A 12,732-nucleotide genomic window follows, 5' to 3' on the forward strand; every position below is an offset into this window, starting at 1 on the left:
TCCCTCTGCTGGACACGCGCTGTCTGTTCCTAAAGAACGTATTGTGCGCTACTTACGTTGTTGCCAATGAACACCGATGTTTTCTGAACGTAACTGGGGAAGCACTCCCATTGTTGTCATCAGTAAGTTTTCATTTCTTCGTCTCTAGTAAACAATGTGTGAATAATTAATGTAACCATCATGTAAATTTATTTATACAGTTTTCCTTAAGTGGCACTCTTTGTGTTAGAGAGGGCTCCTGGACTTTTAGCTATCGTTTAAGCATCTTCAAGAGGGGCCATTCTAAAACGTTGGCCAGAGCACACATCTGTAGACGAGGAGTTTTACGTCTTTATTTTGATGTGTACTCCAGAGGGTCTTTTGGAAGACGAAAATGGCAAGTACACGGATTTCAGAGCAACTACCCCCAATGTTAGACCCAACAAAAGCACCGGTAGCTTTTGGCAATCGGGCACTTCCTCGGTTGTCCATGGAGCTGCAGGACCCTGACCTCTACACACGCCAGAGGGCGCTCGCTGCTCTCTGTGCTCTCGTCCACAACCCTGAGCGAGCTTATGAGGCAGTCGAAAAGGGTAGGCCCAAGTTATGTGCAGTGCACCTCACTTTGATGTATGCACTTTGCCATTTGACATGCCTAATATAAAATTACTTGTGCAAAATGTCAACTTCACAAAAACATTTGATTAACAAAAAGTTAGGCATAAATACTAAATACTGTAATGCATCTGAAAGTAGTTTCTATCCGAGAGAAGACAGGAGTGTAATATATTTGGCTTTATTATGACCCAGGTATTCTGGAAAGACTAAAGGTTCTTCTGAAGGATAAGGATTCATATGTGAGGACTAAAACCACAGAGGTAATATACCTCATGGTGACGCACAATGTAGGCAGGTGAGGACCTTACTATTTGTTGTCTGGAATGTAGGCCCTACCTCTATTATTTATCAACGAAGGTCATACATATTGTTTTTTGGCTCTTATATAATATATTGTGTTTTTTCTACTATTGTTTGCAGGGATGCCTTCCTGAAATATGACATGGTGGGTCCACTGTCTGAATTGCTCAACGAGCCAGTGGATGTTTGCAGAATAAATGTGCATCGGGCCCTTAAAATGCTTGCACAGTTCCCTGCAGGTCAGTCACTTTTTTTGATAAGGGTCAATGGAGCCAGACCTTCAGACCACGTATCTTAAAGAATACCGTTGGAAGGCCTTAAACCACTCTTCCTGTTACTCTCTCAAAGTCATATTTCTTTGCTATTTGTACACAAACTAGTAGTCCAGGGATATTGGAACTTTTGTGCAGGCCGTTTGAGTCAATAAATAGAAAAAAACAATCCATGAGGTCAGATCCCTTGTTTTACCATTAGTCTAATTGTAGCAGGGAAGATACTGTCCGCTCTGCTGTGCCTGAGCAGTGTTAGCTCTCCAATGTATTCCTTTTGTGTTCTTTTTTGCCAGGTGTCATTTGAATAGTGGGCCAGGGTCTGGTACATGACCTGGTGTGTTGTTATAATATCCCAGGGTTACTGGATCCCTTTTTCATATTAAATACGTATCAAACATTAAATTAAAAGTGTAAAGCACTGTGATGTTCCAGGTCACTGTGCAAGTTTTAATTTATATCTCAGACCTGGTGACCATTTGCTGTCAACATCACTGTCATATTTTGTGGATTTTCTTCTCTACACCAGGGCCTTCAGGGGCAACCTGCGTAGTGGGCATATATTCTGGTGCATCACCTGGTGTGTAGTTCACGTGAAAGTCCTGGTGATGATCTACTGTATAAAAAGAAGGCAATCCGCACACTTCAGGTCTATCTTTGTGCAAAGAAGCTTTACTTGACTTGCAAGTTTTTGGTCCTTAGACCTTCATCAGGCAGAGTCAGAAATTTTTACTGAATCCTGCACCTTCTAAACAAATGAGCGGTGGCCTATCACAACTTAAGATGATCTACTGTAAACATCACTGTGTAACGCTAGGAACACATGCAAGGGAATTTAGCAAAGCAAAGCAGAACACGGAATTCATCCCTATGAGGCAAGCAAAGTGGGGCAAAGGCAAGAGCACATGGGCAGAGCGAAAATATATAGAGACAGGTTTAATATCAAGCAAACAAGGAGCGAATTTTGCCTGTGGTGACCAATCAAATCAACAGCATAAATATTTCAGCCGATTTGATTCACCTCTATGACCTGCTGACCATTGAGCTGTCAGAATGGAACACTGATTTTCATTTTGCCCACTTGGCCTCCATGTGTCAGGGGTAGGGGTGTAAAATTACTAGCCAGGCTACGCCCTCCCAGTGGCGCAACACCTTTGCCGTTACTTCTAGTCAGGCCAAGAGCAATGTAAATATCGTTTCTGATCTCCTGAAAAATCTCCACCCACTTTGTCCGGCACCAGTCAACTACTAGCAAACCTAGGGTGGCGGGTCATCCATGCCATTTGGGAAACGTTAAGTCTTGAAGAGATTTGAAAGTCGATGATAATCAGGCTAGTAAATCACAGCCTCCATGAATATATCGATTTCTTGAGGCAGCGATTTAATTAGTTTCGATACTTAAGAATACGATACGATTCGATTCGATTCGGTTCGGTGCCTTCTGAAGGGCATTTTAGTCATGGAGTGAGGGAGAGAGGAGTGGAAGGGTGGGATCTGAACCCGCAACCCTCTAATCTAAATGCCATCTCAATAACCACTTGGCCACGGCTGCCCTAACTACCGTCAACTAGTGTGGAGTTACAGTAATATCCAAAGTCTGGTGACGATGTATCTGCAATAAACAGCACTGCAAGTAGTAGTAGTGTTAGAAGTAGCCTTTATTTGTCCCAGGGAAATTTGTTTTGCAGTGGTGGTACACCTTTCACACACACACACCCACACACACACACACACACGCACACGCACACTCATAAAAACATGTAGGCCCCTCCAGTTGCACACTGTAATAGTCATTGAAAAGTTAACTACCATGGTAGGCTACTGCAATGCTATAATGCACTACGACTTGGTCATTGCCATTCTGGTAACAGCAAATTTATAACGCTGTGTCTTAGCGGGATAAACATCACTGTAAGTAAGTAACATTTTCCCTTCCACACCGCAGGTGCGACGTGCATCGTGGGCCAGGGCCTGGTGACCCAGCTGGTGACCAAGGTGCCCATGGAGGAGGAGGAGATCCGGGCCATCCTGCTGGAGACCCTCAGCTGCCTGGTGCGGGTGGACGCCATGCCCGCCCTCCACAGTGACGGGGTGGCCACGCTCAAGGAGCAGCTCCAGAGCCTCTCGCTGCCCATACGCAGGGCCGCTGCCAGCGCCATGTTGGGCATCAGGTGAGAGAGAGAGAGAGAGAGAGAGAAAGAGAGAGAGAGAGAGAGAGAGAGAGAGAGAGAGAGAGAGAGATTGGTGCCCATACACAGGGGCAGGGCGGCTGCCAGCGCCATGTTGGGCATCAGGTGAGAGAGAGAGAGAGAGAGAGAGAGAGAGAGAGAGAGAGAGAGAGAGAGAGAGAGAGAGAGAGAGAGAGAGAGAGAGAGAGATTGGTGCCCATACACAGGGGCAGGGCGGCTGCCAGCGCCATGTTGGGCATCAGGTGAGAGAGAGAGGGAGAGAGAGAGAGAGACTGTTATTGTAACTAACCATTGCCCATATGCAGGGCAGCCAGGCAGCAGCGCCATGGTCAGGTGAGATGGACAGAGAGAGAGGGAGAGAGGGAGAGAGGTAGAGAAAGAAATAGAGAGAGACTACAAAATCTGGACAAGAATAGAAATGAATTGGCGTCTTATGAGTTTTTGCTGTGTCTTTCCATTGCTGTATATCCCTTTCTCCTCTCAGTCCAGTCAGTAAGTTACTTGCTTATTATTTGCCTGTCTGTGCGTGTACCTGTCTGTCTGTCTGTCTGTCTGTCTGTCTGTCTGTCTGTCTGTCTGTCTGTCTGTCTGTCTGCCTGTCTTTGCATGTATGCCTCTCTGTCTGTGTGCTGGGTGTCTTGTCTGTCTGAGTACGTGTGTTTGTGTGTGTGTGTGTGTGTGTGTGTGTGTGTGTGTGTGTGTGTGTGTGTGTGTGTGTGTGTGTGTGTGTGTGTGTGTGTGTGTGTGTGTGTGTGTGTCTGGGTGTGTCTGGGTGTCTCTCTGTCTGTGTGCATGTATGCCTGTCTGTCTGGTTGTCTTTCTGTCTGTTTGCATGAATGCCTGTCTGTGTGTTTGTGAGCCTTGGTGTCTGACTATCTGTCATCTGTGTGCATGCATGCCTGTCTGTCTGTGTGCTGTCTGACAAAACGCGACAGACAGCACACAGACAAAACGCTGTCTATCTGTCTGTCTGTATGCCTGGTTCTCTCAGTGTTCCAACGGATGGGAAGCAGCGAGTGTGTGATGAGGGGGTCTTGCCCATCCTGGTGGATCTGCTGTCTGATGATGATGCAGAGGTCTGGGCCAGCGCGGCGGGAACCATCATGAACACGGCAGTCATCACTAAAGGTGACCCTTGGCCTTTGTGATAGAAGTAGTACACACACAGTGAAAGAACTAATGTTAATATAACTCTTGAAGAATGGAAATGAAATCCACTCAGATAACATTGGTCCCACTAAAAATTGTCTTCATTTTACACTTTGCTCAGTGTATCATTTTCAGAGTTCATTCTACTCCATATTGGATAAACAAGAGACATAGAGGGCTTTTTTATAGGACAGTCGAGAGTATGACAGGTGTGGGAGAGTGGGAGAGGGCTGGCAAAGGACCTCGTCCGGACTCGAACCTGGGTTGCCATGGTCATGCAAGCCCATGTGGGGGGCTTAGTGCACTGCACCACAGCACAGAATTTCACCTTGGTTTTTGACTCGATGATAGAGTAGTTTGACTCTTCACCATGTTGTAAATACACTATCATTTTTTTTTGTGTTAATTATTCTGAAACACTGACACCCCATTTTTGTTTTACTGTGTACACAAATATCCTGCACACCACCCACTACACTTGCCCTTTATTCCTCACAATGTTGGTTAGGAGCAACACAAGTGTAATGGATGCTATACTGTACAGTACGTTATACTTTCTGCCAGTTTTAATCTTGGTTTACATCCAACGTAACCTGTTCAAACTGAGGCGTGCAAAATCATTCTATGGTGAACCTTTATGACAAAAGACATAGAAAACCATGTCAGAGCCATGTCAGAAAATGATCACTTTGGGGGGTGGCCATTGTAGCTTAGTGGGCTAAGTCGCTGTACCATATCTCCGGAGACCACAGTTCAATTACGACCCGAGATCATTTTACAATTCTTCCTCCTCTCTCTCTCTCTCTCTCTCTCTCTCTCTCTCTCTCTCTCTCTCTCTCTCTCCCCACTCATTTCATGTCTCTCGTCACTGTGCTGTCTGAAACAAAGGTACAAAATTGCCACATTTGCCAAATTCCCCTAAAAAAATCCTTAAATTCTTTAAATTCTTGACATTCTTCATAATGTAACTGACTACATGAACATCGTTTCCTATATGGGCATTCTGTGGGTTGTTAATTTCTCCTCTTCAGTAAAGTGTTTAGTTTGTCATGTGCAACAGACATGTTTATTTATTATCTGTGTAATGTCTCCCCTACCCACCCAAGGCCCTGAAGGCTGGTGCCATCAGGGTTGCCAGATGTGTCTGATGATTGCCAAAAAAACGCTCCAAAACAGCCTGCAGGCACTGAATTCCGCCCTATTTGCACCAAATTTAATTGATTTCTGTGTATTTCTCAATTGGTTTTGTACATTTCTCGAATCTCTCTCGCAATTTGCAAAACATCATTTTCATTCTCAAAACAGCTTTAACAAATGGCAAAACACTGTGGATGACCTGCAAAACCGAGTCTCAAAACCATAGTTTTTGTGTCAATGAACGTATCAGTGACAGCAGAATGGTTAGTCATTGTGTCATAGTGTGGTCCGTGTATGGACAAGCTAGTCAAATCGATTTGTCATGTTGTCAATTGACTAGTACACTCTTGAGGATCTTTTCGGAAGCAAAATGTTGTTTAGATTGGATGGGAAATGTTGTAAATTCGACTTTATATTACATTGATCAGATAAGATTGTCCTAGATATACATTTAGACTATGATCTATTTATTGACAGGTTTTTTCATTGTAAAATAGGAAAAATAGCAAACACTGGTTGAGGTGTCTAAATGCGCCCTCTACCATCCCTTACTTGTCTTGCAAGCCCATGTGGAAAAAAAAATCTAGAACTGTAAAGCAAAATAAATTTGAAACAATACACTGATACTTTATAAAGTTCACTTACTGTCTTGTGAAATTCTAGGGAGATATTGTAATTTTGCGTGGAGCATAATTATAAAGGGCACATGAGGCATAGAGTAATATAATGCAGTACAGTGCCTATTGTTGTATTGCATGCCTGTTTTCTCTATCCCTTCTATTGCCTTTGATTAGAGAGAGTCAATATTTACCTGTGAGCAATTTACCAATTCAGATCACATTTATAGATAAAAATCCAATGGAAATTATACAGTGCTTATCACATTATGACAGCTTGGTAAATCATTTTGCATGCCAAGACCTAAACTATGACATAGGGCCTAAATGTTTTGGGGGGTGAGATAGTTTCATGCATTCAGTGACAAAGCTTTTTGAGTGATATGACAAAAGCAATTGATAATGTACGAAATCACTGAGAATTGTCAGTGCCATGGCATGGTGGACGAGAGCATTTTGCTATATGCCGAAAACAATGAGAAACTGATTTGACCATGTGCAGAGGTAACACCAGGAAGTCACAATTGAACAAAGACTTTTGAGAATCATTATTCTGTTGTGAGAAATGTACAAAACCAATTGAGAAAAACTGTAATGGAGTTCATTTCAAGTTATATTTAACGTTGATATTTTTTCTACACAGTAAAACCGCAGTGTTAATTCAACACGTAGAGAGTTTATCACCATTTTATCACACATTCAACATGCATTTCATATCAGAATACTGTCTAATTATTTTTTAATTAAGTGTTTTTTTTTTACTGCTTTTACTGCCTAATGTCATCCCCCACCCAGGCAAAAAAAAGAAACACTGAAGGCGGGTGCCATCTAGGCAGGGCACTGCCTGGCTAGGTGCCATCCCCACTCTGCTGCACTCTTAATAGTTACATAATACTGATCGCTTTAACAGTTACGTATATTAACATTGGTAATTTTATAACTGCGTAATGTCGTCCTCCACCCAGGCAAGTACGAGGCCCTGAAGGCAGGTGCCATCCCGGCTCTGCTGCACCTGGTGCAGTGCGAGGAGAGGGCGGTGTGCGTCAACGCCCTGCGTGCCCTCACCTGCCTGGCGGAGGCGCCGGTGGCCCGCGTGGAGCTCATGGAGCACCTCCCCCTGCTGCGCATCTGCCTCTCCCACAAGGTGTTTTTCTAGACATGCTTTGATTCTCCTTGACACCATTTAGGCTGCTTTCTCTACATGATAGGCTTATAGACATTTTAGCTATATAGGAAGGGGCAGCTGTGGCCTAGTGGTTAGAGAGCTGGTTTTTCAATCTAGGGGTTGCCGGTTCAAATCCCCCCTGACCTCTCCCTATATTTCCATCCATGGCTGAAGTGCCCTTGAGCAAGGCACCTAACCCCACATTGCTCCAGGGACCGTAACCAATACCATAAAAAATAGTAGTTGTAAGTCGCTTTGAATAAATGAAAGCATCAGCTTAGTGTAATGTAATGTAATATAGTTTATCATTGCCATGTATGTCACTTTATGATTGCAATGCACTTTATTATTATTATTATGACTATGCACTTGTCACTTTACTGGGTGTTGGGGGTGGAAAACTATCAACGGAGCCTTTAAAGAGTTTATGAAACCAAAACAAAGTAAAGGAATTTGACCATTTCCAGGACAGATTCTGAAAGTTCTAAGCCTTGTGAATGAAATGGGATATTGTCTGGGTGATATTTTGTCCTAAAAGTCATGTTAAAACGTTCCCAAAAAGTGTTTTTTTGGTGACATGCAAATTTTATGCAAATGATATGCGTGACATAGAAGGGGTGAGTTCACCTCATTCCACCTTGTTCAGATCAATGGCGGCTAGTACCAAAACAAATCGCAGTGTCAAGCAGTGTGTTGCTGGAGAGCCGAACGGTGCCAGCTGCAAAAATGGCTACTTGACAGAAGGAATCTCTTTGCACAAGTTCCCTTCTGTGAAGAATGATGGAACTGTGGCCAACAAGGAGAAGGCTAAATCAAGCTAGGGCTCTGTGGATCCAATGCGTGGTTTTGAAGCAAGCTTGTGGTCACTGTTGTGCTCGGCACATTTCCACCCCTTGTGCTTCACCACAAATGTGGAGGTCGCGAGCATGGTTGGACTGAAGAGAATGCTATTGCCTCAAGCAGTTCCAACAATTGACATCGCCGGCGTGCAGACTGAAACTGCCCCTGTTTTACCTTGTCCATCTGCTTTGTATGTTGTTTTCAGGAAAGGGTAATGCACATTACATGCCAAACCGTTGCGAATGCTCTCGGAATATGCACTTTTTGTTGATTGCCATTCAACTGGTCAATATATTGGTTTTGGGAGGATATCCGCGCATCAGCGTGGTGCTCTCGGTCGAGGACAGCCAACTCACAGACTGGGCTACACTGCTTAGCGAATAAACGGAGATGCACATAGCGTAGGCCTACTTTGAAGCGTTGATTGTTTGTTTTTAGTATTGTGGTGCATGTGTGGCTGACGTTTGGACACACCTCGTCCTCAGAGTCAGGCTGAGGGACACGCAACGCCTGTGACTTTGAGCACAAAAAATAATAATAATGATAAACACTAAAAATATGCTGAGGACTCAGGCTATATAGGGTGTTTTTCCAACAGCCTAATACCTCCGTTTTTTCTCTAGTTGATGACATTTTTGCATGTATCGCGCAATTGAATCAAAATGCCCCCCATTTGTCAACAAAAACACACGCCATGTCATCTTTGAGTCATGGCAAAGCGCCCTTAGCAACCGTAACCATAAACATAAGAACTGTCAGGCTATGTCAACAATCGTCACTTCACCTGTCAGACATGTCACTTTCTGCAGATGTATCAGTGCCTCTGAAATAGATTTGTGCTGCTGTTTTTTTTTTGCTCATGAGGTTGGATGTGTGGTTTTTCGACACGCTGATGTTTGTATCAGAATTTTGGTTCCTTTATAAGATGTGGGTCCATGAAATGTGTGTTGTTTTCTCACATCGCCATACTAGCAAACCAGGGACTCCCCTCTTTGATGTCACAGCCCAGCTCATTAGTCACACCAAATTTCACAGAATTCACACTTTGAGTTGCCATTTTCACAAGTTCCTCCAGGATGATTGGGTTCAAAGTCTCATCGATGCTATCAGAAAAAACAAGGCTTTAATGGGANTGACCGTTTGTTTTCGTTTCATAAACACTTTAAGAGCCTGGTGGAGCTGATGACATATTTCAAACTGGAAACACTGAAGATGGGCTAGACCCGAAACGTTTGTCCATCGTCTGTCGGTTTTATTTACTTCCTTCGGCTTTGTTTAATACAGTTTTGCTTTTTGCATTCAGCTCTTGTGTGTGACTCGTTTCTTCCTTTTCACCCGCAAGGAGCCCATCATCCAGCGCGCCGCCGACACCGCCATACGCGTCATCTCCTGGAAACCCTGAGGAGAAGGGGATGGCTGGAGGATCATGGGGCAGGGAGAGAGAAGAAGAAGAGAGAGGCAAGGTGGATGTGGAGAGGTGGGGAGGGAGAGAAAGAGAGAGAGGTGGGAGGTTGTTGGGAGGGGTGGGTGGGTGGATGGGTGGTCGGGGTAGTAGGAAGGGTAGAATTGGAGGAGGTGAGAGTAGAGGAGGGAGGGGGGGACAAAATGATAAAGTGGTGGGAAATGAATAACATAAAAATATAATATGATAATGATGTCCATGCCAGGAGCAATAAAACAGCAACATTACACATCGTTTATTTTTTCTGTGGTTCTCTCCAAGCACATAAAAAGTAATTTTATGGTCCAATTAACTTTGTGCAATTGCAAAGCATCAATGTCCTCTTTTGTATTGACTGTTTAATGACGTTTTATTGTTGTTCTGTTTGAATTGGCTCTGTTTAAATTGTTGTGTGATCTATTCAGTGTCATTACACACTGCCATTAGTTTGGTGTGGCTCTTGAGGGATTTCTGCCACTGAAAACCACTCCCTTTAGACCTCGTAAGGCAGCATTTTCTACACTCTCACCACCAAAACAGAAATAATATGTTTTGAAAAAAGGGATGAGTGTATTCCTCCAGTTCCAGGAATTGAGGTCAGATCACTGTAATATATAAATAAAATCCCAGGGTTTCTATAGGCCTAGCTCTCATGAAACTTTAAAACCCAACAAGGTAATGCAGCAACTGCTTTCCTTCCTGGACTTCATGTCAGAAATGGTGTCTAAAACACAAGGATGTCCCTGTTGCGAAATGGGAATGGCAATGGACAGTTGTAAACGGGGAATAATGAGACATTATCTTGGTTAATTCCAAGGGATATTGATCACAAAGAAAAATGTCTAAATGCTTGATACAGAATTACGCACAGCCTAGCCTACTATAACCAGCCACCCGTGTGAACGGACCGTCACCAAAGCAGTGTTCTCTACTATTGCTCTGATTTGATTGTCACCTTCAGCATAAAAATGTGCACTGTCATGTTTTATCGGGTAGTTCTACCCCCGCTCGGAATGGATTGCGCCAGTGGACAGCGGCAGTAGGCACACGCTTGCCGCTATCTGTCAGTTCGCACTTCGCCAGAAAAACACAAGCGCGCCAGTTCTCTGATAAATGTTGGAGCGCTCACAGAAACAGGGTTTTAGCGGAACTAGAAAAAGCGATTATATATTTTTAAAAGCTGGCATTACGTTTGGTCTGAAACACACTTCTAAGTCGCCTTCCGGAAATTAAATGCTGGTGGGATTAGAGTCGCCTGGCTGCATCTACGCGAGGGTTGAGGTTGGCATATCTGGAGTGTGCAACATTAGATGCGCAAAAGGTAAGACTACAAACATTAAGTTGTTTTCATTTGAGATTTTCGACGTTCAATAGCCTAATATGTGGATTTATTCGAAAACCCATAGCCTAAATATTCTCTAGCATCCTGATGTTCAAGCCAAGCGCACGTTATCCCTGGATGCTGACAGGCTGCTTGCTTACCATGAACGCGTCGTGTTGCTTCTAACCTGCCAACGCTAGACTTTACGCTTTTTTGCTGCTTTGTCAAACGACTTCATGCTTGATTTTCAATCATGGTGGACAGATGAATATGACCTATTATTGATGTCTAGACGGTATAATGACTGGGTTTGTTTATAATACGCGAGATAATGCTCCCGCGGGCTTGATGCGATGGTTTTACGTAACACCAGCGGCGAAGGATGCAGAGCAGGTCCCATGCTTGCAGGTTTCAGCCGCTGGGTTGCTGGATTACGGTCACGGGCCAGAGTCAATGGGTATTTTGATGAGTGCACACTGGCTGGCCTCACAGATGTGCGTGATAGAGAATAGTACAATTAATAAACCTACTCTGTATTGTAACACAGTAATACAGTGTAATACCAGTCAGCCAAAGTGGGGGTCGTTGGAGAACTATAGGCAGCTGCTGCTGCATGCTGTGACATGTTTACATTGCTATTATGAAAGTAGTAATTCACAGACTTTTGCAAGTAAGACTGTTTAAGATAGTATTATCATCAGTGTTGTGAGGAAATGTAGGCTGGCCTTTTTGTCTCATCTTGATAATTTAAGAGTACTAATTAAGCTGTTGGTTGGTTTTCAAACCAATTTGCTATACCATGAAATTACAGGACGCATTTCATTTAATCATACATCTTCACATTATATCCTCTTCAATCCAACTGATTCTGTGTACTATTTTCAGATGACGTTGTCCAGAGCTGCTTAGAAGGACACTAATATCATTGACCTGTCCTCATACAAATGAATAAAAATAGTAGGCCTATGTAAAAAAAACCACAGTTGACCAGTTCCCTGAAGACAGAGAACCAAGTGTCATAATAACACTTAGCGCCCAACTCCTGAGGCTATTCACATGAACAATTGAAAGCACGAAACATGTTAGGGCGGCTAACATAGTTCTCACATCATAGCACACCACAAGTGCCTGAGATGGTGTTCATTTTTATTGTTGTTATGTTATGTGCCTTATAAAACTTCAGTGAGTGAGCAAGAAGAGGGTCTAGCCCCGGACTGCACTGGTAATCTGGAACATTTTCCCAGTGGGCTGGCAGACCTCAGAAACTGTGGTTGTTTTTGTTTGTTTGTTTATTTGTTTATTTTTTCCTTAGAGGCGGACCTTCAATTTAGATTGGGCGGCTCATTGGTCTGTCTTAAGTAGACAGTCGACAGTTGATAATATTGAAAGGGAGAGGGCTGTGGAAGGGGCTGGTCTATGCCAAAAATACCTGGGCTGTTTTTCGACCACAGTCCAGCCCTGCCCAACCATCTCATCAACAACACCCCCCCCCAAACACCCCCTTCTCCCAAGGGATGCCCTCTTCCCACACACACATTTTTCCCGTAGAGATGCACTGAGGCAGCAATAGAGTAGGGTGAGTCATCCCCATACACAAAAACATCACAGTCAACATTCACACTACCTTCATAAACACTGTATGGTACTAAACAGAGAGAAAAATATGCCCACCTATCTTTAGCGGTGTCAATGATATTCTTTGGGAGG

At 43.7% G+C, this 12,732-nt stretch overlaps 2 protein-coding genes across 2 annotated transcripts in view; both read left to right on the forward strand.

The window, feature by feature from the left end:
* The first annotated feature begins 27 nt into the window (after window positions 1–27).
* On the forward strand, window positions 28–9,778 carry rsph14 (radial spoke head 14 homolog). The gene is made up of 8 exons (XM_063194468.1): window positions 28–122; window positions 353–572; window positions 790–892; window positions 1,018–1,136; window positions 3,112–3,337; window positions 4,347–4,483; window positions 7,224–7,402; window positions 9,606–9,778. Exons 2-8 carry the CDS (start codon window positions 374–376, stop codon window positions 9,663–9,665), a joined length of 1,023 nt encoding a protein of 340 aa, XP_063050538.1. The 5' UTR covers window positions 28–122; window positions 353–373; the 3' UTR covers window positions 9,666–9,778.
* A 954-nt stretch (window positions 9,779–10,732) lies between these two features.
* Window positions 10,733–12,732, forward strand: part of LOC134444624 (dematin-like) — a 77,739-nt gene continuing 75,739 nt past the window's right edge. The window contains exon 1 of the mRNA XM_063193881.1: window positions 10,733–11,025. The gene's annotated coding sequence lies outside the window, so the exon portion shown is untranslated. The remainder of the gene's footprint in view (window positions 11,026–12,732) is intronic.

The sequence above is a fragment of the Engraulis encrasicolus genome, chromosome 3 (assembly GCF_034702125.1).
Source record: "Engraulis encrasicolus isolate BLACKSEA-1 chromosome 3, IST_EnEncr_1.0, whole genome shotgun sequence".
Classification (NCBI taxonomy): Eukaryota; Metazoa; Chordata; class Actinopteri; order Clupeiformes; family Engraulidae; genus Engraulis; species Engraulis encrasicolus.

Coding starts and splice junctions, on each gene's coding strand:
- rsph14 (XM_063194468.1), top strand. CDS start 374: ATGGCAAGTACACGGATTTCAGAGCAACTACCCCCAATGTTAGACCCA. Junction 573..789: donor TTATGAGGCAGTCGAAAAGG/GTAGGCCCAAGT, acceptor ATTATGACCCAG/GTATTCTGGAAAGACTAAAG. Junction 4,484..7,223: donor CACGGCAGTCATCACTAAAG/GTGACCCTTGGC, acceptor TCCTCCACCCAG/GCAAGTACGAGGCCCTGAAG.